The following is a 26,632-nucleotide window of genomic DNA, read 5'->3' as shown; positions in this document are numbered from 1 at the left end:
GAAAGCTTCTAATCTGTTTCTTCACACAGTAAGTGTTTCCAAGCATGTTTTGTATGTTCTTTGATCCAAACTATCAGTTTCAGTTCTTTTCATCCTTGTTTGTATACCAAGACATAATTATTAGGCAACAGCAAGGAATGTCTAGGATCAATATAGATAGTGGGAGGACAATTTAAATGTATATTTAATTATACCTCTTGGTTTGGGGATCTGTTTTCAAGGTCAGAAGTCATGCTAATGGAAAAGACTGAATGAGTCCTTTAAGGGTGTTGAAATACAGATGCACAATGTTGCCTTCTCTTCAGTCCCTGGTGTTCCTAAAGAAATCCATGCTGGTTAGCCTAATGTCTGTGTACATGACTAAAGTTTCTTAGGACACCCTGCACGCTACTGTGAGAAATACAGAGTATTGTCTTAGCTTTAGGAGGGAGGAGAAGGTAAATGACAGAAAGGTGACAGTGACATTGTAATTGAAAGTACATGAAATATAGGAATTCTGTGAATTATATTGTGGTTTGGTTTGCTCTTTAATTAATTATTTTAAAATAAGAAAACAAATTATGAGGAGAAACAATTGCAGCCTTGGACTGCAGGGCTCAAAAGCGATAGAATGTCCCACACTGATGCTGCTTTATCACCCTGACTAGACTGGCTTGGTCCTTGGACCAGGCAGGAGAAAGAATTCCTTTTCTTTCTGAATACATTCCCAACATAATAAATGAGAAAGTCAATTGAAATCCCTTTTCATCTTCATCAGAGAAGCTGGACCGTGTGGAGTGTCACAGTGTATCTCATTCAAATTAACAGATGGTTTAATTCTTCTCTTCAGTTATTGTCTCAATGATTTGGGGGAAAATCCCAAGACTTGTAACAAATAACTAATAATTATTCCTTAATAAAAGTTCATTAAAAAGAAATTAATCCCATGAAAAATTAACCTCAGAATAATTTTAGTTTAGGGACTACCTTGGAGTCACAGAAGCTTGCAGTGGACAAGATGGTATTTAGTATCTTCACAGATTCGAAGTGTTATTTACCATGAAGCTCATGATACCTATCATACACATGATAAGAAGGCACTGCCAATGTTCTCTAGTCTGTTTAGTCTGCTCTTCTAGAGAATAAAATGTAATTCTATTTTATGACATTAATCATAGCATGACTTGCTACAACTGAATGTTTATCTGATAAGATGGCAAAGATGTTCTTCTCATATGTTATTCTTAAAAATTGCTCTTGATTTGCACTTTGCTGCTCCTTTTTAATTGGGGAAATATTCATTCAAATAAACTCCGTGTCATGTGTCATGATGCCTATTTTTACGGACTGATGAATTTTCTAACTTTAAGTCGTCCCCTCTCACAAAGATTTCCATGTATTTTCTTGCTGCCAGCTCCCAAGCGCAAAGCTGGATGATAGGCAATGGGTTCTGAGTAGCGTGCTATTTGAGCCTACATGATAGCATTTGAAAATACAAGTGCTTTAAAAGAAATTAGATGGACTAATTGCTGGCTCTCCACTTCTGCCCAGGCTTTGGATTGGCTTGTAACATATTTTCTAATTGAAAATTCAAGACATTCCTAGTGGATGTCTTTGTTTAGCTGGAAATTATTTTTCAGTTTTTATTTTTGGATTTGACCCATGGAAACTCTTCATTTTAAACATGTGCCACCTGACAGTGTACTGTCATTACAAACACAACAGAAAAATTGTGCTTAGAGTCGGAAATAGTCATATTTCTCAACTAAATAAGAATACAGCCTTACTCATAATGATAATAAATACAAGACAGCCCTGCATTCTCTCAAACATAATACGATTAGACCAGAGATGTAGGCCAGGTAATTTTTATAATGTCAGATCAGTTTGCATAATGCATGAGGCTAAATTAGTGACAGGTGTGTCTGGTCAGTAATGCTCATTGATCACCTCAGCTCTTGAATCTGTTTCTCATATTAAATACTCCTAGGTAGGAGGTAAAAACATAGGGGAGCTAACGTTTCAGATTTGCACATAGCTCCATTCTTATGTAACATTGTAAGTTTTACCTTTGGATATGAAGAGAAAAATGAGGCAGCAAGTGTGTTCCAGCAATAGTCCCAGAGGACCCTTGGCTTATTCACTCGTTCTGTGAAAATGACCTAGGTGTGGAAATGTGTCTTGTGGCCTGGTTTCTGATGACAGCATCCTGTGATTCTGTTCCAATGTCAACACATTGTAAATAATCTGAGGGCCTCATTCCTTTATTATTGCTTCTCCTACCCCTGGAGAGGACTCCTCCTTGTAACGGAGGGAATCCTTGTCTCCTCAGTGGGCAATCTTTCCTTCATCTCCCTGGGCTGGGAGTTTGAGTTGTGGTCAGGCAAAAATATCACTGAACTTTGTAAGTTTTTGTGGAAGGGTCTTGCAGGTAGAGAGAAGATGATTATACCAAGGAGCAAGCTTGATTTTGATTTCTTACCGTAAATATATTTGTAGGTGATATGGGCTGAACAACAGTATCAAAAAGAGAGAAGCAAGCGTTCAGTTAAAAAAGACTCAGCACTGAATCTCTTCAATGATCCAATGTGGAATCAGCAATGGTACCTGGTAAGTACTGTCAGGACTGTCTAGGATTTAGGTTCTTATACTTCTACATCATCTACATGGTGGATCTGTCTGTGCTTTTAACTGTACTACTCGGGGTTTCTAAAGGAACAGAACCTACAGAATAAATCTATATCTATATCTATCAACCATCTATCTATATGTCTAAATATAGACTTATAGAAAGGGATTTATTGAAATTGCTTATGAGCTGTGGTCCAGATAGTCCAAAAATGGCTGTCTAGCAACAGAAGGTCCAAGGATTCAGTAGTTGTTCAATCCTTGAGGTTGGATTGAACGTGCCAGGGAAGGAATGGGCTTGCTAGTAAGAGCTTCCTTCTTTCATTCTTCCATGTCCTTTCTATAGGGTGATAGCAGGAGATGTGATCCAGATAAAAGATGGCTCTTCCCACCCCAAAAGATCTGGATTAAAAGTGGGTCTTTCCACTTTAAATGACTTAATTAAGCAACAGTCAGTCACAAGTGTGCTCAGCCATTTGGGTTCTGATTAATTTCAAATGTAGTCAATTGACAGCTAAGAATAGCCATCACAGTATTCAATACAGAATTTGGGAGAAGGTTATGCCTCTAAAAGGCAGGGCTGATAAAGCTTCATGACATGGACCTTTTGTTTTGCTGAATGGGTGTCTAAAAACAAATCTATCTGTTAGTGCTTCTTGACTTTGTTCTTCTTAAGTGTAACTGGTAAAAATGCAGAAGAATCAGGTACTTGCAGGAAAGAATTTCCGAAACGACCTGGCATGATAAGATCACTGTGGTAGAGTTTACTCTCAAGAATGCTCTTAGTCAACACAATATGCAGTGCAAATGGACAGTTCTTAGACACACTTCAGACAAGAATCTCTGAGGAGGCAAAATTTTACAAATACCTAGTCTTACAAATCATTGTTCCTTTAAGATGTTTACCAAGCCTAGATATGTGGACATGGATTCAAGGTGTTCTGTTTGTTGAGGTGTTAAGCCTCTATAGTAGGCTGCTATAGTAGGTTCTATAGTAGGCTGCTAACAGAAGAAATTTGTTGCTGGAAATAGAATAAAGATAATTTTCACAACCATAGACTGAGGTTTTTGTTCATATATTAGATAGGGAAGGCCATTAGTTCCTCATGTGATTCTTTTAAATTAAGCAATACTTACTGATTCCAGCAGAAGACACTTGTCCACTAACACTTAGTGTATATTGACTATTTTAAAGAAATCAAAGTTCTGTTCTAAGTGTTTGATATCACTAACTCATTTCTCTCACAACTACCTTATGAATTACTAATTACAACCATTTCACTGATGAAGAAACAGACATTGCCAAGTTGAATAATTTATTTAAATTGTGTGGCCACTGGTAGCCAGGCCATAATCCATGGTCCCAGAGGACATATTCCTTCTTTTTTTAAAAGATCCTTTTCTCATATGTTACATCCCTACTACAGTTTCCACTCCCTCCTCTCTTCCCAGCCCTTACCTGCCTCTTGCCCTCTTCTCCAGATCCATTCCTCTGTTTCCCTTCAGAAAAGGGCAGGTCAGAAGCTATATTATTTTTAAAATTAATTAACAAACTAATTATTTAATCTTTATATCAAGACCATAGTTCCCTTTCCTCCTCTCCTCCCAGTCCCTTCCCTACCTCCTCTTGCTCCCTCCACCTCTCATCCAATCCTCCTCAGTTTCTATTCAGAAAAGGGCAGGCCTCCCATAGACTTCAACAAAACATGGCGTATCAAGCTGCAGCAAGAATAAGCACATCTTCTCATATTAAGGCTAGACAAGCAGCCCAGGATGAGGAATAGGTTTCCTAAAGCCAGCAAATGAGTCCCAGAGAGCCTCTGCCCACATTGTTACGAGGGTTTTTCCACAAGAAGACCAAGCCGTACAACTGTAACTTATATGCGGAGGGCCTAGTCAGTCCCAGGCAGGCTTCCTGCTTGTGAATTCAGTATCTGTGAGTTACTATGAGCCCAGGTTAGTTGATTCTGGGGGTTTTCTTGTGATATCCTTGACTCCTCTGGCTCCTACAATCCTTTTTAACCCATCCCTTGCAGGATTCCCCGAGCTCAGCCTAATGTTTAGCTGTGGGTCTCTGTATCTCTTTCCACTAGTTGCTGGATGAAGCCTGAGCTAGGCACCAATGCATGAATATCATTGAATATCAATGCAGAGCATCATTAAGTATCATTACATTGGCTTATGTATTTATTTATTTATAACATGTTTGGTTTTATCCTAGGTCTCTAGGCCACTCAGTGTCTAGATCCTGGTGCTCCAGGCAGTGTGAGGGGGGCTCACTCTCATAACATGGGTCTCAGACTGGACCAGTCATTGGTTTGCCACGTGCACAATTTCTGGACCCCCTTTACCATAGCACATCTTGTAAGCAGGACAAATTGTAAGTCAAAGGTTATGTGGCTGAGTAGGTGTCCCATTCCCTTCACTGGAAGTCTTGAGAGGCTATATTCTTAGCAACTATACACTATAATTACTCTTGCAACTCACAAGGGACCTTCTCTACCACTGGCTAATCAAAAGGTTAGATATTTCTAACTCTTGTGATTCAACCTCAGAATCACCTAGTGACCCTTCCTCACTACTACGTATTTGTAGGGAGCATCCGTGGGTAGCATTGATACAAGGGGACAGCCCATCCATGGGCTTTTGTTGTGATTACTTACACACTTCTTGCTGACTCTATCACGAGGTACCTGGCCCTCACTTACTGAAGTTGCACATGCTTAGAAACATGATTATATCGGTGCTGCCTTGTTTCCTAGCTCTTCTATACAGTCATATACTCTGTAAATATCAGGGAAATTACCTTAAAAGTAAAGAAAGTAGTCCCTAAATTACATATACAAAGGAAAAGGCTACTAGATAGTGATTTCAAGTGAGACTACTGTGTCGTACGCTTTCCAGATGCTTAGTTTCCTCTTGGGAGAATATTTTGACCACAACCATACACGATGTGGCAAGGAAGGCTCAGGACTTTGGGGAAATGAAAACATATATCATAAAATAAAACTACAGCATGAGAAATGCTTGACCTTTTTAATGTGACTGGGGAAAAAAGCAGAATATGTGTAGTTAGGAGGTCAAAGATAATTCATCTCTTATTTTTTTTTAAATCAGGACAATCAGAAGAGCATCATATGGGTTATTTGGCCTATACTCTCAACTTTGTGTTTCCATTTTACCCGATTGCCTTCTCTTTGTTACCCAAAGATAAAGAAAAAATGGCCTTAAGTTCCTGATTAAGTAAGAAAAAATCATATTTTTACCAATGTTTCTTTGTTTTTCTTCACTAGCAAGACACCAGGATGACTGCAGCTCTGCCCAAACTGGATCTCCACGTGATACCCGTTTGGCAAAGGGGCATTACAGGCAAAGGAGTTGTTATTACTGTCCTGGATGATGGCTTGGAGTGGAATCACACAGACATATATGCCAATTATGTGAGTCCGAGCTGTCCTAAAGTTTATCACTTAGGGGGTCATTTGTGCAGACATGAAGGGCTTTTCTTCCCTTGGAGAGAGGTGAGTTGCCTGGGTGTCAACCTCTGGGCTCTGCTCTCTGCCTGTACCAAGAGGCATAAGAGGAGTCCAGTGAAGTGAAAAATAAGTCCTAACAACCTGTGTTAGGAAGAGAGATGAGGGGTGCTCACATCAAAGGAACTGTTAAAAGCCTTCAGATCATTCGTCATTTAAGGCAGTAAAGCTATCAGACCAAGCTTACTGCCTGATATCATTTTATTGGTGATTTTCTCAAATGTCTTATGGGTTAGTATCCATTCTTACATCCCTTCTTGTCCTTTTCACCCATCCAAAACTCCCCAGCCATAATTCAAAACTAAACAGCAAAGGAAAAGGACTGTAGAGAAGAGACCTAAAAAATAGACCAGAGTAGAAATCATGAATTTTTAAAAGACAAAACAATAGTAATAGTGGTAATGGATCTAAGTCAGATGCATGCGAAAAAACACAGTAAGATTGGAAAAGAAAACACACAAGTTAAACTTGTTTGAGTTTCAAGTAAATTTTCAGTAATTAAATTTCATGATTGCTTACTGTGTGTAAGAAGGCTGAGGGAAAGCATTATAGAAGTCAACCCATCCCACAGTCATCTCTTTGCACCTTGCTTATGAAGGGATGCAAGTTGCCACATCAATAATTAGCTCTGTGGCCTTAATAAGTCACCCAACTTCTCTAGGCCTCACTGTTTCTGAAAAACGAGACAGCTGAACCCATGAATTGCTGCTTTGTACAGCTTTCTGAGCATCTGTGGAATATGAGTTTGGTACATTCACTGAGCGTTGGGTGCTTTGCTCATCACTGCTGCCGGTTTGAGGGTATAATACATGCTAAGTCAGGCTAGAAGCTCTAAGATCCACTCTTTGGATCAAAAAAGCTCAAGAAATGCTGTTGTTTTATGACACTATGTTGTTATTTCCCTTGTCTCTTTAGGATCCAGAGGCTAGCTATGATTTTAATGATAATGATCATGATCCATTTCCCCGATACGATCTCACAAATGAAAACAAGTGAGTAAATGTGCATTTTGGAGGAATAAAGTATATACACTGCTTTTTTCTTGTTTGGAATACTTATGCTATAAATGTAGACCTATTTCAAGTCTTAGTAAATGCTGCTACATAACTCTCTGTACCATATTTCATTGCTTTTAAAGCAGAAACAAAAACCTGTTTTCATATTCCTTTTAGTTTATAGAAGCATATTTAGTTAAATTTTATTTTATAAAACTGTCATTTTTATATCATGAAATTACCCCTCAAGTGCAAGTAAATATTTGTAAATTTACAAAAAATCTTAAGAATGTTATGGATGTAAACTGTGTGTCTCCCTTCTCCCTTCATGCTTGATATTATGAAAAAGAAACATGAAGAAATATACGCAGATAAATACCAACACCGAACAATTTTCCATGCTAGTAACAATCATGCTTTCTAATCTAGTTCCTCCAGAAAGCCATAGTAAAGCAGCAAACAAAGGAACTCGGGCGAGGTCTGCTTCTTACATCTGGCTTAGTCTCTGAGAAGTTGAAGCAGCTGGAAGCCTTCCAAGGAAGAAAAAGGGGAAAGTCTCTGTCTCTTAGACTAACAGTTTTCCTAAGGGAAACCAAGAACTAGTGAGTCCTTCCAAACCTAGATGCCACAGAATGATTCAGCAGCCAAAGACTTTCAGTCCCCTCTAACTCTAGAGAAACTTTACCCTAGAGACCTAGAGTCTCAAATTATCTATACCCATGTGAGCACTCGCCTTTTATCGTATTGATATTTCTTACAGGCTTCAAGGAGACATTCAAACTTTATATTCTTTCCACATAGAAGAGACTTTCACCAAAAGAGATGAAATTGGGGTTAAATTGAGGCTTGTTACTGTGAGGCTAGAAACCATATTGATGGCTGTCGGTAGGTGAAGCATTCTACATGAAACATGAAGTTGTTCTTTCTCTTCTGGGGCCTGAGTGCCTTGGGTAGCAATTTTAACTTAAAATTATTTTTTCTTTGACTTCCCTAAGGAACACATGTCTTGCCTGCCTTCCTGAGACCCTTCTGGTACACTTCCTTCATGTAAGGAGCCCCAACTCACATTGTATCCCTTTCCACCCCAATGTGTGAGAGCTCATTCTTGCTTTATCATTATCTAAGAAACCTAGACTCTCTCCCACCTCCACTCCACTCACTCCAACCAGCCCTGTGCATCCTCATTATTTGTACTTGGATACCTAATTCCTTCTCTAGGCAGACATCAAATTCGAGTAGCAAACCACATTCATCCCCACTCCCTAAGGACTACCCTATTGGGGGAGGCTGCTTGTTTGTTCCTGGCTGCCCAGACTATGAGATAATCACTGAGACATATTTATTAAATCACTTGGCCTATTAGCTCAGGCTTATTATTGGCTAATTTTTACTTCTTAATTTAACCCATTGCTATTAATCTGTGTATCGACACATGGCTGTGGTTTACCGGCAAGGTTTCAACTGGCAGCTCTCATCTTCCCCCTCTGGTGGCTACATGGCATCCCCCTGACTCCACCTTCTTCCTCCCAGCATTTAGTTCAGTCTTCCCCGCCTAGTCTATTCTACCCTATCACAGGCCAAAACAGCTTCTTTATTCATTAACCAACAAAAGCAATACATATACAGAAGAACTTTCCACATTACCACCCCTCTCCAAGAAGGGGCGCTTAACACACACTAGCAACTCTACTCACCCCTGAGCTAAGCACCTTCCACATGTCTTACACCTGCTTTCTACCTCCTCTTCAGGTAGAGATCCCAGACGTGCATTGCCAACTCTATCAGCACCTACTACCCGAGACAAAGTCCTGAGGATCTCCTCCAGATCCCTAAAGATTGATTGAAAATTCTATAAATTTTTTCCTAGGCTACGGAGCCAGGATTGCCCCTGCAAGCCCACATCCAGAAGAATAGCACACATCAAAAAGAAAGTCTGAACATATAGCTCAAATTCCAGTGCTTGTTTTTTTCCTTGAAGAAAAGGGAAGGGGTTTGAGTAAAGAGGCTAACCACAAATTCAGAACATCCCAATAACAATACAGGGGAAAACTAGTGGAGTCTCCTTGGAGGAAAGTGGGAATATCTTGAGTGAGAATGACAACTGAGTTCATGAACAAGTTTTTAGAAACACTTCTCAGTTGGGACAGTCAGAAACAACAGGAATACAAGTTCTTTTTAGAACACTAGGCTAATGCCATGTGGTATTTGCCCAGCTGGGAGTTTTAGCTTTGCCAATTACAAGCATGGAGTTGGCGTAACTCAAAGGGAAATAACTCATTTCTCAAATGAGGAGTAAATACTTGAGAATAGGCATGACCTTATTTGAATTGTATAAAAATAGCTTTAATTGCACCCCTAGTTAAGATTAAGAACAATCTGCCTGTGGCCAAATGTTCTGGGAGACTTAGTGAGAGAGCAGGCAGTGTACCTCCATCCTGTGTAGAGTTTTGGGTCTGGCTGCAATAGTTTTGGGTTTTGGTGCAATATGGGTGATAACTTGTGTAGTGGTATTCTGCCATTTCTCTGATCATGAGAAAGACCTAGACCTTTATGAGTCATTATATGCATTACTGTAACAAATAAAGTTAAATCAACTTAAAAAGAGGAAAGGTTTCTCTTGGCTTACAGTTTTAGAGTGTTCAGTCCATATTCTGTTGTCTCTGCTGCTCTTTGGACTTGTGGTGAGATAGTATGTCACTGTGGTGGAATAAGCTTCTCACCTCACAGCAACAGGAAGCAACCAGAGAGGAAAAGCCCAGAACTTCACAATCAACTTTTTAGGATATGTCCCTGACTATATAAATTTTATCTATTATTTGTTCCAGTACCTTCCAATAGGGCTAAAGTAGAGACCAGTCCCTTGGCACATGAGCATTTGAGAAAAATTACATATAAAAATGTGGCCAACCTTCTTTCTTTCTTGTTACCCTCATCATAGTGAGTTTCAAAGTTCCATATAGTGTTGTTTATGCCTATCCTGAAAACCCTGTGTTTCCAGAACATTGCCCACCATGGGCCTTTCACATAGTGTAAAGTTAACATGCCATCGGTACAATTAGTCTCAGCTCTTCTACTTCTAGTTGACTCAGCAAAGTGAGGTGATTTTATCTTTAATTTCAGCATCTTTTGAAAATGAGTGTTTTGAATAACTGTTTTATTATGGAGACTATGCAGATATGTATATATTTATATGCATATTTATAGAACGGGCATTAATACATAAAAATGTAAATATTATTTACTGACATGATTTTATTTTTTATTTTATTTATTTATTTTTTTTGTTTTTCGAGACAGGGTTTCTCTGTGGTTTTGGAGCCTGTCCTGGAACTAGCTCTTGTAGACCAGGCTGGTCTCGAACTCACAGAGATCCGCCTGCCTCTGCCTCCCAAGTGCTGACATGATTTTAACGATAAGGACAATGAGAGTGGTATTGACAGTGATGGTGGTTTCTCACTTAGAAAATGAGATGGACTGTATTTCATTAAAAATCAGCATAGCAAGAATAGCATCATTTGATATGAGCAGAAGGAGAAACATATTTTGGGTTATTTCAGCCAATTCACAATCTGTATTTGAAAATAAGATAGCAATATTTCTCAGAGCACTCTTGACTATCACCCAAAATGATAGTATTCCTATCACTTTTCAAAAGTTATAATCCAAAAGTAGTTACTTCTCACACATTGTCAGACATAACATTCCTTAAGAATAAGTGGCCCTGCGCAACAATGGGTTTCAAATCCATGAGTACTCTTTAATCCATTCGTCTCACTGCTCTTCATAACTACTACACAAGAGCCACATAGAGCCACATATGAATGCCCTCTGCCAATCAGAAGGGGAATCAGCAAACAATAAATCATAAAATTTTAGGTAATTCTTACTGTTAAGCTGGCATGAACCTGTATTCATTATTTCAACACCAATTATCAAATAAGTTTCCTGTTAAATGTCAAAAGGATGTTATAAGCAAAGTAATAGTCATTACTTTTTGAAAAAATTTTAATCAATTTTTAAAATGCCAGTTACTGCCACTGTTCTAAGTTAGTAGAAATTGATTGTTTGTTTGGATAACTAACCACATTTTATTTAGATTTAAGGCCTATTCTATAAAACGGAACATATAACTGACTTTGCTATTGGGAGTCTAAGACAAGATAGGTTATGGGCCTAGGAGAAAGCCCAATACTAAAGCAACATGGCTATAGAATGACTCCTAATGACATATTACTATGCCCATAATAAGTACATTACTCAACCCTCATCAAGAACCTTCATCTTGCAGTGAATGGGTGCTAATATTGTATATATTGTAGGCAGATTGCTGTTGTAGGTCACAGTGTTTGTAGTCATGAGCTTTTCTCCTCCAGTAGTGTGCAGAGTGCCTATCAACACCATGGATACTAGTCAGTAAAGAAGTGAATGTTCTAGTTGGGCCCCAGCTTGATTTCTCTGTGTTTGATGACATAAGTAAGTAGTGTCCTTAGCCTTTGTAGGGCCTTGCCATCATTGCTGTGGAAAGCAACCAACACAAATGACTAACACTCAAAAAGTGTTCAACATCCTTAACCATCAGGAAAATGTCAAACTACTTTGATACTTTATCTTACCTTCAGTCAGAATGACTTTCCCCATGGTTTTCCAAAAAGACTATTACTGTAGAAGTTTCCTTAAGCATATGCTATATGAAAGAAATTTAAATGGAGTCATCATATATTGGGGGATAGTACTCAACTAGACATCATATGCCATCAAGTAAAACCTTCAATGACAGGCATAGGTTGCATCCTGTTGAATCATTGTCCAAAGGATTCCAAGATCTGCTAATGTGAGGTACCTTTATATGTTCTGATTTATACACATTCTCTAGAAAGTTTCAGGACAGCTTCAGTTACTAACTCAAAGATAAAATGTAAAATGGAAATTTCATAATCACCAGCAGATGACCTAGCTTCAGAAGTTGCAAAATGTGTCCCCACAACATCAGCCACTGTTAAAACTGCTCTCCCACTTAGTTTCATTCTTCACAGGGTCCTCAGTGGCAGCAAGTGTATCTCACTTACCTGCTATTTCACCCTCAAGGTTTATAAGGAAGGGTAGTATTTTCTTCCCCTAAATCAGCTTCAAAGCTGCCTTGGAGAGGTAGCCATTATTCCAGAAAGAATCCCACAGAATCATTGAGAGCCTACTCAACTAAGTGAGAACAAACTAGCTTATAAACTGAACAAAAGAAAAACAAACGAACAAAAACAACAACAAAAACTGACATTTCTCAGACCTAGAATTCCTGTCCACTATTAGCATAAGGGGGCAGGAATGCTATTTGTCAAAGGAGACCAGGAAATCATATTTGGAACTTCTGAGAAAATAATAAGCAGAACTCTCTTTGTTGGTCCAGTAACTTGAGGAATTTTGTATGCTGTGCTGGGATGAATTACTACGGCCTGTGTAAGTACTTTCTAGAAGTAGCTGGCTATTGTTGCTACAAAAAGGTAACCCCTCACTATTCATCTATGTCAGCAGATCTGTCAGTGGCTACTGTAAGTCACTAGCAGCTTCTCACCACAGGCAGCTGCTTCTGAAATACAATAAACCCCAGAAATGGATTCACCTCAGCATTCTTGTTGGTTATAGGCCTTCCGGAGTCAGGCTGACAGAAGAAAGCCCAATTATTTTCTCCAGAATTTTTTTTTTAATATTTATTTATTTATTTTTATTGAAAAAAAAATTTCCGCCTCCTCCCTGCCTCCCATTTCCCTCCCCCTCCTCCCACCCTTCTCCCCCTCCCCCCACTCCTCTTCTCCTCCCTCTCCAGTCCCAGGAGCAGTCAGGGTTCCCTGCCCTGTGGAAAGTCCAAGGTCCTCCCCCCTCTATCCAGATCTAGGAAGTTGAACATCCAAACTGTCTAGGCTCCCACAAAGCCAGAACCTGAAGTAGGATCAAAACCCCGTGCCATTGTCCTTGGCCTCTCGTCAGCTCTCATTGTCCGCCATGTTCAGAGAGTCCGGTTTTATCCCATGCTTTTTCAGTCACAGTCCAGCTGGCCTTGGTGAGCTCCCAATAGATCAGACCCACTGTCTCATCCAGAATTTTGTAACTGATGCTTCAGTAGTAGAAGTCAGTATGCTCTAGGGATTGGTATAGTTCACTAAATATTGTGTATCACCAATTACTCTCTTTGGAAAAACAGTATTGCTAAAGCCTCAAGCAGGTTAGAAGAAGGTCTCATTTCTCAGTCAGCAGTGTCTCCAGAAAATCACACACACACTCTTCTTGATAACAAGATCTTTGGGTATCATAGTGTGATGCATGGTCAGACGCACAGAGAAGGGCTAACAAGGGGACCCTAGTCTGTCATACTTTACGAGGCTGATTGAGAACTACTTCATCCAAGACCATTCCTAGGATAGAAAGTGAGGAACCATTTCCTGGCCGGATGCAAGGGGCAGAAGATGTGCTGGTGGCACTGTCCCTGGGTGTTGGCTTACTCACAACAGTGTTGGAAGTGACACTGACCAGGTTCTTAACATAGGCTCTCAATGCTCTGCACACAGCTCATGTGATCTTCACGACAAACCTTGGAGGATAACTTACTAAGCCAAGACTACTCCATTGGTTAGAGACAGAAGCCAGACTCTGAGCTCACATGTTTTGTCCCCACTACCTATGTCCTTTGTCTTGACAAACTTTATGTAATAACTTCTGTAGGGAGAACACAAGGAAGAATGCTGATGAAAAGTTAGTACATCTAAATACCATGAAGTCATGTGAAAAACACAATTGTTATCTTTATTACTGTTTTATAAGTTTTACTCCTTTAATTTTCAGACATGGAACTAGATGTGCAGGAGAAATTGCCATGCAAGCAAACAATCACAAGTGTGGTGTTGGAGTTGCATACAATTCCAAAGTTGGAGGTAAGGTTGCCCTTTTCCTGTAGTTTGTCACTAATTCTGGGCTTGTCTTCCCTGCTATAAAATGAGGGGGAGAGGACTTTCTCCAACCCAAGGGCAAAATGAGTTCTTAACAAACATTATTGCAGGACTAGAGGGTGACTTGCAAGAAGATAGTAGCTCTGAATTCCTAGGATATATATATATATATATATATATATATATATATATATGCAGGAAAAATAATGGGTATGTGGAATGGCTCTCAAGTAAAATCTAATATGTTTTAGGAGGATAGATAGCTATTGAATTCTTGCTAAGAAAGCAGAAGGAATAGGTAAATTTAGGCAGATTTTCCCTGATTCTCAATTTTTTGCCAATTAGTAAAAGTTGTGTGCTGGCTGTTGGTTATTTTTTTAAATTTTTTTTCAAGACAGAGTTTCTCTGTATAATATTCCTGACTGTGTTGGAACTCACTCTGTAAACCAAACTGGCCTTGAACTCACAGAAATCTGCCTTCCTATACCTCCCCAGTGCTGGGATTAAGGACATGTGCCTCAATGCCAGGCTCAAAGACTAGTTTTTCAAAATATGTTTTTGTTATATGCAGTAGCCAGTGCTACCTTTTGATGCCAAGCAAAGACAACTCACTACTTGACTTATTCAGTGTAGAGCAGGTGAGGACAGTTGAGGTAACTGAGGCCATTCATATAAATTAGAAGTAACAAACAAGGGGCTAATTGTAATAAGCAGAGGTTGCCACCTCTGGTCTCAAAATAGTAAGGGAAAAGGGAGGACAGAGAAAAGTGGAGAGAGAAAAGCATAGCCATAGAGAACTCCTGGGCAGGAGCTCTGGCTTTGCATGTGTAAAAGAAGCCGCTGCCAAGCGGGCAGGTTACAGATGAACAAGACTTTACTCACCTCCTGTGGGCACCCTCCTGTGGGTGACTGCATTTGACAAAGCTACACGGAGGCAAGAGAGCCCACTGGTAGAATCCATGTTCCAATGGAGAACAGTGGAGAACAGATCTGTCATGATATAAGGAGGAAATAAAAATTGTCTCCTTTACTTCCTATCTTGGGCTTTCACAGTTATTTAGTAAACTTTAAACTTAATTTTATTTTCAAGACATAACCACAAAGTGATCATTTGTAGAGTATGTCATTATAATAAAGTTACATTAGGATCTACATGGTTATACTTTGAATTTGGTTATAGAGTTCTTTTTAGAAACCAAATTAATACACATTGTAACATGGATATGTCTGCATCTCTCACCAATGTAGAACACACATGCATCACTCCAGATTCTTTTAATAGGACCATCTTCAAAATGCTGTTCTCATTTAAAGAAAAATGAAGGCAGGCACAGATCATGTGATCAACTGAAAAAAGAATTCAGTTTTAAGTATCTGTAAACCAAACAGTCATAGTTTATGAAGAAATTATGTGATACTTCATGATTTAGAGAGGAACTGCGTCAGGTTCTTAAGGTAACCAATAGCAGCCAGTGGCAGCATTGAGCAAAAACATAAAACTTCTGATCTTAAATCTACTGTGCTTTTTCTTCATTTCTGCCTTTGATGGTTGAGTCGCAATCTGAATAACAATTTACTGTACTAGGCATCTACTGTATATCTGTCAAATATCATACGTTATAGAACATGTTCCCTGTAGAAGAAAATGTAGATTTGGGTGCCATGTTTTTGGAATTGGGATTTAGGCTTACTGCTTTTGAGCTGTGTGGTCTTAAGGAATCCGCTGTGTCTCTCAGGCTTCAGTCTGCCCACCTATAAAACACAAGAACCCCAGCACCCGTCTGAAATGGCAGCGGTAAAGAGATGAGCGTCTGTATGTAACGTGTGCGGAAGAATGACTGCGTATAATTCGAGTGTTCTGTTATCATCACGTGCATTTTAGAGTTGATGAAAGTGAACATAGAGAGGTGGAATAGCTTCCTCGGTATTCATACAGCTATGAAAAAATAGAGCTAAAATATTTTTTTCAAACACATTTAAAGTATCTTGTTGCTATCTTCAGACAGGGTCTGTAGCCTAGGCTGGTCTTGAACTCACTGTGCAGCCAAGGATGATCTTGTTTCATGGATCCTTCTGCATCTACCATCCAACTGCTGGAATTGCAGATGCTACCATGCTTAGAAAAGCAATTTTCTAAAAACTGCAGGACATTCACTGAATTATGTATTATTCCCCCTCTGATCCATAGTAAATAATAGTGTGACGTGCACTGAATTATTAAGCCAAAGCCAGGAAAAACCAGGTAGCTGTCTATCCTGTTCAAATTCCTTTTTCCTTTCTGTCTCTTGGATTCATGAGTCTAATGGTTGACAAGGTGTTGGAATGCACAGAGATCTCTCTCCTGATGAAAAACAATCTCCTTTGGGAGTAAAATCTGTGGCAATGACTTCATCCTTGAGACTTTTTAGAAGAAAAGACAACATGTTCTTTAAAGAATATTTCTCAACAAGCATATAGAAGAATGACCTCTGGGTTACTTATAATCTGTGCTTAGAAACAACAGTTCTTCCCAGTGTTAGTTTCTTATTGTAAATGGATCCTCTGTGTCTGCTGTTTCCAGTGAGGGCCTTTGTATGACAGTTTGGGCCATAGTCACATGGCAGTCAGGAGCAGGTATGTTGAAGGAGGGATGTTTGGTTTCTTTTTTCTTCTGAGAGCTCTCTGTCATCTGTCACTTTATTCCTATGCTAGAGAAAAAGGAGACACTTTTAATGACTAGTAGCGATGGGATGGCATTTCCTCTTGTGCAAGGATGCCACTCCTTTTGATCTCAGTAACAGAGGTGATATTTTTTTTTTTTTTTTTTTTTGGTTTTTTGAGACAGGGTTTCTCTGTAGCTTTGGAGCCTGTCCTGGAACTCCCTCTGTAGGCCAGGCTGGCCTCGAACTCACAGAGATCCGCCTGCCTCTGCCTCCCGAGTGCTGGGATTAAAGGTGTGTGCCACCACCGCCCGGCGAGGGGCGATAATTTGAATCATCAACAATAGCAACAAATTGCAGCTACTTTATAGTACATACCGTGGACTCTAAAGTCCTCTCACAGAGGCATGGTCTGTGTCTTTGGTGCTCTTAGGAACTGCCTCACTCACAGCTGTGGCAAACATCCAGGGACAGCCTTGCTTTTTGTTGTTATTGTCTTATTTGTGTTTGTTTTAGTTTGCTTCAGAAAGTCATTTAAGAATATGATTGTTGGTGTTTTATTTTTCTGTTTGGGCACACTGGCATTCCTGTTACATTCTCATTGTGTTGCTTCTTTGTTTTGCTCAGGCATAAGAATGCTGGATGGCATTGTAACTGATGCAATTGAGGCCAGTTCAATTGGATTCAACCCTGGCCATGTGGATATTTACAGTGCAAGCTGGGGCCCTAATGACGATGGGAAAACTGTGGAGGGGCCTGGGAGACTAGCTCAGAAGGCATTTGAGTACGGTGTCAAACAGGTGAGATGCTTGATTCGGACTCCCAGGGGACTATTAGGAGAGGAGAACACTAAGGTTAGACAGAAAACACTTTGTAGAAAACACCTTCACAAGTATAATTGCACTTAAATAACAAAATTACTCTTTAGGCAATGGGTGTTCAAGATTAAGAGCCATATTTGGGTACTACATGGCACAGAGGTTCATAATGTTTAGAATATTTACATGTAAAATACTTTGGGGGTTAGGTAGATAACTCAGATGAAAAAGTAGTGGTTGTAAAACATGAAAACTTGATTTGGAGCCCCAGCATCTGGGTTATAAGCCACAAAGGACGGTGCACATTTGCTCTCCCAGTGCTGAGGAAGCAGAAACAGGCAAAGATCCCTGAAGTTCACTGTCTGGCCAACCTTTGATGAGAGACCTTGCCTTAAACAAACAAGATGGATTATTAAAAAAAAAATAGGTAGATAATATCTCAAGAATGACAATCAAGGCCGATGTCTGGCCTCCACGGACGTGCGTGTACAGCTACACACACAGGTATCTGAACACATACATACATGACCCCATACACATGCACACGTGCTGAGTCATCTCTAACCCAGACTTCTTCCAGGTGCTGTGAGAACGCATGCTTGAAGGTAGCAGCAGCCGTTGTCTACATTGCACTTGCACCTGGAATCCTCTCACCCGTGCGATGCTGCTCTTTCGCTTGAGTTTACTGCATTATTGGACAGATTCTAAGACCTTGAACCAAGCAGGATGAGACAAAAGTAGATGCTTTGGAGAGCACCAATTGAAAAATCACAGAAAAGTGGCCTTGACGAGTTTCATTCAATCCAGAGTCTTTTAATGCAGCTGCAAGGCAGATCTGAATAATGCCTGATTTTGTCATTCTATCAGTCAGGCGATTCAAGCAGAAATAGAGGAAGTTCAAAGATTCAAGGAGAGTGACATAGCCAAGAAAAGAGTGAGGAGAATTATAGTTCTTTTGCTAAAGGCCAGATTAATAAAGAAGAAAGAAAAAGCCTTGCTGGACCCCACTGCAGAGAGGACCGTGAAAACTAGACTGGCCAGGACACTCTGGTTGTGTTCTCTAATATACAGCCTGACATTGACAATTGAGACCCTGAAATTCAAGACAGATTCCAAAGAATTGTCTCTGAGAACATTCTACATGTATTTTCTGGTAGTTTTATGGTCTTGTCAGTAACCACAACAGATGATGATCGTTTGTTTTATATTTTGTCTTTTCTTTTAGGGGAGACAAGGGAAGGGCTCCATCTTTGTTTGGGCCTCTGGGAATGGGGGTCGTCAGGGAGATAATTGTGACTGTGATGGATACACAGACAGCATTTACACCATCTCTATCAGCAGTGCCTCCCAGCAAGGCCTGTCACCCTGGTATGCAGAGAAGTGCTCCTCCACACTGGCCACCTCCTACAGCAGCGGTGATTACACAGACCAGCGAATAGTATGTTTCAGATTGCTTTTGTGTCTATATCTTTTCCAGATCAAGGCAGGCTTTCAGAACAATCCTCTTCCCTGACCTTTGGTAAAATTGATTTGCTTCAGCTTGATGTCTCTGTTGGGGAGACTCAAGCTTACTCACTTGAAAGATTGACATATATTGAGAAGTTTCTCTCCAGGGATAACAGCATTTCTGCCAAGATGATCTTCCCTGTCATTTTTTTTAAACTCAGCTCAGAGAAGCCACAAAACCTGTCATTACATACAGCAGACACTCCAAAGGCCTTTTCCGCTTGTCTGATGCATCTCTGGAAACAGCCTAGAAGGAGATTTCAGGGTCATAGGGCTTCATCATCCTGTGCTTTGTGATCCTTTAATAACAGGGATATAGTCTGACTTGACTGTTAGCAAATGATAAAAGTATAGACTGTACACTGGTGATATTGCTTAAGAAAAGATGACCTACATGAAAAATAACAGTCTCAATTTTGCCTGCGGTGAACTCCTCAGCCTTCAGGGAACAGCACAGGGAGTTATAGGCTTCAATCTCCTCCAGCCCACGCAAGCCTGTGCCTTCACTTCCATGAGTCATGAACAGTTATTGGATTTCCCTTCAAGGGCATAATGATGAAGAACTGTTTGGTGGCATTGAGAACAGAGATGGGCACTTTAAATTTAAACTTTTAAAGCCTCAAATTTAACTCTGGACATAGAATCCACTCAATAAAACATGTAGATCCTAACCTCAATAAATTAGCAGGCTGTGACCTAGTAAACAATGACCAGGTCTGGGGACTGGTTGCCAGTAATCCCAATAGATTATGATAGATAGTATTATACATTCTGTCTTTTGGGGGAAACAAAGTAAGGCCTCCGTCTTTGTCTACTCTTCTGGAAATGAGGGTCCTGGAATATATGTACAATTCCCACTAACAGCCCTGAAAAGATCACCAGCACTAATGTCTGGTTTGTACACGATGGATGAGTGTTTTATTTCTCCTTTTCTGTACCTACTTTGGGCAACAGAGCTGTTTAGTCTCCACTAAAAGGTGTTGGCCTCCCTCTCATGCCATATGTTCAGTTACTTGAATAATAGACTGTGACATTCTACTCAAAGGTTCTTTATGGTAGGCAGACTTTATAGCTTTACAAAGGAACATATCAGACATCTGTCCATGGGTGTCAGAGCCCCTAGCTGTTGCTATTTCTGCAGCATCCAGAGTTGGCTTGTTAAGTTGAAATGTTAAAATTGCCTGTTAAGCATTTTAGAATTGGTACTGTATAGACTTCCCCTCACCCAAAACCCAGTGCACTGAAGCAGGGAAGAGATTTCCACCTTGGTGGAGATTCGTCCTTAGGTAAACCTGTTCTGGCAGAGACAGATGGTGAGTTCTATTTGAGACAGTGGCAATAATGCTGTTTCTTACGTAACCCTTTTCCTCCGCGTCATCATCTCTGGGGGCTTATTTGCGTCAACAGGTATAAAGGGCATCTTGACTTCCGCAGCTCTCTGAGAAACAGAACCACCATAACGTGAGAAATTCAAGGATGCTAAGCAGAAAGCCGAAGGAGGTGCTAATAGAACAAATTATTTTTTTACACCTCCCTCCCACACACTGAGATCTCTAGCTAACACAAAGACACTGAAGCCTGGGTGGGTGTCTGCTTAGTAATCCCTTGGCCCCACTGCTTGTTCAGCCAGGAGTCTGACTGGAAGGCTTTGTGGTATTTCTGATTGATCTCAGTAACCTCTTTATTATCCTAAAGTTAGCCTGCACAGTTTCTTATTTATAATATTACTGTTTTCAAATACTTTCACAAAGCAGGCTCTCACTTATGTCTCAGACTGAGTCTGGAAATATGAATCCCATTCTGCTAATGAGAAGACCATATAATGTGACCATAGGTCATATCTAATACACAGTAGTTTTATAATCTGAACCACATGTAGATTAATTTTTAAATCTGAACATCTAAAGGCTGAAGACATGAACTCATAGCTTTCCAAACAAATTTAAAATTAATGCGAAATTTATTCTAAGTAAGTTTTGTTCAAAGAGCTTTGATCAAGATGTCTTTATATTCTTGTGTGACAGAGGCAGATAGATGTCAATCTGAAGGCCAGAGGGAACGTTGTTTGAGTTATAATTTCTAAATATGCCAGACCATGCACAATGGATCTGATGATTAATGGGCTGGGATGATTCATAGTGACTTAGAAACATTTCCTTTTTTATAGACACATTTCGTTTAGGAATCTCAGAAGAGAAAATATTCATAGTGGGAATACTTCATTCTCAGAAAAGGCAGCTCACTGCCAGAATTACAGACAAGTTGCATATAGAGGCGAGTGAACTAAAATATCAGCAGATGGCAAACATCCGGTTGTTGGTGCTTGAGAGGAGGAAGTGGAGAATGGAATCTTGGGCTTCTTGGTCACAGCAGATGCAGACTCCGGTACTGTCGTTCCTCCTGTGCTCCTCATGTCTCTGCCTTTCTTCTTTCAGACAAGCGCAGACCTGCATGATGAGTGCACAGAGACCCACACAGGCACCTCAGCCTCTGCACCTCTGGCTGCTGGCATCTTCGCGCTGGCCTTGGAAGCAAAGTAAGGCTCCCAAATCTGGTCAGCTTCTCATACTGTTTTCTGAATATGTGGTTATAGGAGAAATTTTGGACAACTGCAAAATCAGGAACAACAACAACAAAATCCAGATAAATCGTGCCACTTTGAAATTTTCATTTTTCACATCTCAGTATAGATTTAAATATATATTTTTTCTTATTTTAAATTATTTTCTAATATTTAAAAATCTATAATATATTAGAGATACTGACTCACATTTAAGCCAGTGTTCCTTGGCTTTCTAAACTTATGTTTTCTCCTAGTACTCCTCTTGGACAATAAGCCTGTCTTGTCAGGCAGAATTCTGTTTAAATCATTTCCTAGGAGTGATGCTGAGATCAAGAATGCTTTCTTCAGTTTATTAAGCCTTCATTGCTGGAGCTCATGTAACTAGATAAGACATGGTAATTAACAACAGGACTTTACCTTTTCATACTACTGCAGACTATAAATTCAAATTTTGGTAAAACCATCCAATCATATTTCTATAAATACTGGCATTTCTGATATGGTCCTTAAGGCAAGCACACAGAATTGGGAATTCTGAGCCAAAGAAAAGCTGTGCTTCAATGATTTTGAAACATATTGACAAGTTGTTGCCTTGAAAGACCATATCATGCTATTGTCTCACCAGGAGTAGATATTTGAAACTGCCAATTTCTAAAATACTACCAGTGTTCACCTTTAAAGTGCTTGCTGTGTAGAGGAAATGGTGTCCTGTTTAATAGTTGAGTCATTATTGATGAAGTTCTGAAATTTGACCAGTTGCCCTGTGTTACAGCCGCTTTATGGGCATGGCTTTGTTTTATGACCTAGGCTCCAAAGGTCCATTAATATTTTATCAGTTTGGCATTTACTTTCTGTTTACTCATAGGTAATGTAGTGTAATGAAGCTAATAAGTAATCAGCTATGTTTACCGGTCTATTTCTCTAGAGTTTCTTTCTTTAAAACATCTCATAAACCAAAATTAGACTCAAATTATTTGTGTTTATTGTATCTCCTTTACCATGTCTAACTCTAAGTCCCTCAGGCCTTTATTTTAGTATATGATGTTAAAAAAATGGATTTAGCAACATCTTTGCTTAGTAAGAGCTGTTCCACATTCTGACACTTAAAACAGAGGGAAATGCAGAGCATATTTACCCCATACACGCTTCCACGGCTTATCTCTCCTTGTTCCTGCCTTCTGATGCTTGGTGACAGGGGATAACTAAGCTGGAAGAGGTGTACCCGCCTCCCACATATTTGCAGACTAGACTCACAGGAACAGACATGCTGCCTTCCAAAGCACCTGGAGGAGTTCTGAGCAGCTGAGTCTTTGTTCAAAGGAGTCTGGTGAAGCTCTGGTTCCCCTGGGGCTCCCTGAAGAGATGAGGGGTGGAATTTCTGGGTATCAGAATTGAGACCAGGCATGACCCCTGTCCAGGCTCCTATCTAGTGTCTACCTATTGGGAAGAACTGGAGAGATGTTTAAGTTGGGCTTTTTCCCTTCTCTATTCACTGTCTATCAGATGCATACAAATACAGTACACCAGTCCAAGTCCATTTTGGTTTACAGTGTTTTTATAACATTAAAAACCTTATAGTGTTAATTTTTATGGAAGAACTAGAAGTTTACTTCTTATTTATATGAATGCATGTGTGTGCACACATGTCTGAAATGCCTCTGCATGTTAGAAGAGAGCATCATATCTATCCCCTGGAACTGGAGTTACGGGTAATTGGAGTTGCCTATAACCTGATCTGTGCTGGGAATCAACTCAGGTCCTCTGTAAGAACAGCAAATGCTCAAAACCCATGGTGCCATCTCTCCAGCCCCAGAACTGAGATTTTAAAATTTCTGAACCTTTATATCTACATGGGAGGAAAACTGTCTAAAAATTATCTAGCCTAATTAATCTTATTTACCACTAGTGAGCTTTGCCTAAAGGAGGGGGGCATCATTGCCATGAAATCCATGCCTAGTTACCAAGTAGTCTGCCAATTTCTTTGCTCCCTAAATGCAGAATTATTTGAGAGTGTACATAGAGAATTTTCTGGGCACTGGCTTGTGGGTTCTAGAAGATCAACATCATTTTCATGATTAAAACATTAGTAGTTTGTGATCATCCAGGGGCAGAACATATGATGTTACTTTTCCTAATTTTGAATCTAGTTATTGGTACAATAGACGTATCTGTCTAAGCACTTGTATCTATCCTGCTAAAGTATATAATAATTGTTGAGATGTCTGTTCTCAATTGCATGAGCCCTATTCAATGGCCTATTCAAGACAATATATATCAGAAAAATCTGAATACTAGAATTTCTACATAGAAGCCTAAGCTATGTCCATAGTCACTCTAGACTGAATCATTCAAATACTCATCACCACCTAAGAAACAGCCAGAGAGAATGAATGACTTTTGATTAAACTTGTCAAGAATGGCATTCAGTGCTTATTAATAAGTTCTTATTGTGGACCAGACACTGTGCTAAACTTTTACATACAATGTTAATTCTAATCCTTATATTTATAATATAAAACTAGCAGTCACATTTTATAAATGAAGAAATTGAGACTTAGAGGGGTTGAAATATGTGATTAATATCTCACAAAAAAGATGAAAACTCAGGCCTGTCTGCCCTGAAATGGTTCTACTCTATGCTGTTCCGGACAGCTCTGACAGGGAGAAGAGTGTTGAATGGAGTCCAATCATCCCACCAAACAAAGGAGGCTGATGTGAAGAACATGTAGTTTCCATAAAAGGCTTCAGTCTCAGACACCTTACTGTACTTATGAGGAAGAGCTAAGAGACTGGAGAAGAAAGGGAAGGAGAAAGAATCATTTCAGGCTGAAATAGTCTATAAAGCAAGACTTTCCTTCCCTAGGCAGTAATCCTTGAGTACAGAATCCCTCAGGGCAAGTTATTTTCATGCTCTTTCCCAATTGCTAAAGACCCAGATTCTAAAGAGTACATTCTAGAAGCTCTGTGTTCATCCAAGGCATTTTAATGCTAGGAGTACTTTCCTTTTCTCCTCCCAAACTCTTCTATATAGCCTCATTACTCTTTAAAACTCATGACCTCTTATTTTGTTACATATGTATATATATATGTATTCCTAAATATAACCTGTTCAGTCTGTTTAATGTAACTTGTGTGCATGTTTTCAAGGTAAGCGATGTGCTCTTTCTTGGAAGACAATTTTTCCCACTCTCAGTATTCATTAGGTACCTGTAGTTCTTTGTGTAGGATTGAGGCCTCATAGACTTTCTTTGGTCCACTTTAACATGTCTGTTATTGTTGTCCTTGTTCAGTTCATGTTTGGGTAGACTTGTTGGTGAGACTTTTGTGTGCAGCTTAGATATTTTGTTATATTCTTTTGGTAGATGTATGTGCACATGTATGTGCTACAGAGGACACACATGTGGAAGTCAGAGGATACCTTGCAAGAGTCAGTTCTCTCTCCTCCCACCAAACAGCTGTTGGGGGTAGCAGTCAGATCAACAGGCTTGATGTGAGGTGCCCCTACTTGTTTTCCAATCCCATATATTCTTGTGCCTGGTATTCTTCTGTGTTGTTGTAATAAGAGCGGCAGGGCTGTGTCCCCGGCACCCAGCCGCCTGCACGGCTAGCTTTATACCTGAAATAATTACACGGAAACTGTATTCTTTTGAACACTGCCAGGCCCATTAGTTCCAGCCTCTTATTGGCTAGCTCTTACATATTGATCTAACCCATTTCTAATATTCTGTGTAGCACCACGAGCTGGCTTACCAGGGAAGATCTTAACCTGCGTCTGTCTGGAATGGGAGAATCATGGCGACTCCCTACTCGGCTTCTTTCTCCCAGCATCCTGTCTGTTTACTCCGCCCACCTAAGGGCTGGCCTATAAATGGGCCTAGGCAGTTTCTTTATTATTTAACCAATGACCTTCCTCCATCATTTCCCCTTTTTCTGTTTAAACAAAAAAAGGCTTTCATTTTAACATAGTACGATTACATATAGCAAAACAGTTATCAAGCAAGAATTACAGTTACAATATTTATCTATTTTATCTTTTATCATAACTAAGGAAAACTATAACTATCTATCCATTCTTCAACTCCATCAAAGACTCCAGAAGGATATAATATTACCTGAGTAAACAAGAAATCCAAAACTCTAGAAATGACAGAAACATTTCGCTGCCTGGACAGTCACCCAAAGTTCTTTTGTACCGTTGGGGCATCCATCTTCGGCCTACAGGCCCATAGTTTTCAGCAGACATTTCCATGAAGCAGGAAATTCCAAAGACAGTTCAGTCACTTTTTGCTGTGTCCTGCAGAATGTCTTGCAGACTCTTTCATAGGTCAGGAACCCCGAAAGACCATCTCACCTTTAGGCAAGTTCAGCAGTCCTCTTTCTGTGGGTTCTTTGTTTCCAGTTCATGCATCAGTCCAGGCAAAAGCAGTTTTGTGCCCAAATGGCTAACCAACTCCATAAGGAGCCTCTTCGATGACCATCTTCCTCTTGAAGTAGATTGGTGCTGCCAGGAGCAGACGTGTCTCATTGTCATGAAAAGTCCTAAGTTATTAAAACATTTAAATGCCATATTCTGCAGTCTTTGAAAGATATGAAGAATGCCTATCTAACTGAAATATATCTCTATATATCTAGAAAATCTAACTAATATGACTACAAATTTGACTATTATTGATGATTATCCATTAGCAACCTATATTTCCTAATTATACATTATATTTTTAAATGAACTACACAATCACAATACCTTAATCAAGATCAGAAATAAATATACATATAACAAAATTGACCTTAAAATCTATACAAATGCAAATTATTCATATCTATATCATTTCCCCCTTTAAATGTAAAAGAACGTTTATAAACCATATTTGGGAACATGGGTGCAGTTTTTTCTCTCCAAACTGCTTCCTGCTGTATGGGGGCGCTGTTATTCAGGTCTTTTATGGGATAACCTGTATGCCAGGGTCATCTCAGTTGGCAGTTGAGTGAAGTAATTTTTTGAGGGTGTTCACAGCAACCTTTCAGGAGGGCGTGGT

The 26,632-nt window shown here is 39.7% G+C and overlaps 1 protein-coding gene across 2 annotated transcripts in view; it reads left to right on the top strand.

The window, feature by feature from the left end:
* Window positions 1–26,632, top strand: part of Pcsk1 (proprotein convertase subtilisin/kexin type 1) — a 42,749-nt gene that overhangs the window by 3,933 nt on the left and 12,184 nt on the right. Inside the window, exons 3-9 of one of the 2 annotated variants that reach the window (XM_057789967.1) lie at window positions 2,479–2,589; window positions 5,901–6,047; window positions 7,056–7,132; window positions 13,967–14,055; window positions 17,337–17,509; window positions 18,753–18,965; window positions 21,469–21,569. In XM_057789967.1, coding sequence (XP_057645950.1) covers window positions 2,479–2,589; window positions 5,901–6,047; window positions 7,056–7,132; window positions 13,967–14,055; window positions 17,337–17,509; window positions 18,753–18,965; window positions 21,469–21,569 — 911 coding nt within the window. Of the gene's footprint in view, window positions 1–2,478; window positions 2,590–5,900; window positions 6,129–7,055; window positions 7,133–13,966; window positions 14,056–17,336; window positions 17,510–18,752; window positions 18,966–21,468; window positions 21,570–26,632 lie in introns of both variants that reach the window. The other variant, XM_057789966.1, reaches the window with a different exon arrangement.

Source organism: Chionomys nivalis, chromosome 15 (genome assembly GCF_950005125.1).
Source record: "Chionomys nivalis chromosome 15, mChiNiv1.1, whole genome shotgun sequence".
NCBI lineage: Eukaryota > Metazoa > Chordata > Mammalia > Rodentia > Cricetidae > Chionomys > Chionomys nivalis.
The sequence above is the reverse complement of the archived record's forward strand: the minus strand, read 5'-3'. Positions and strand labels throughout refer to the sequence as shown.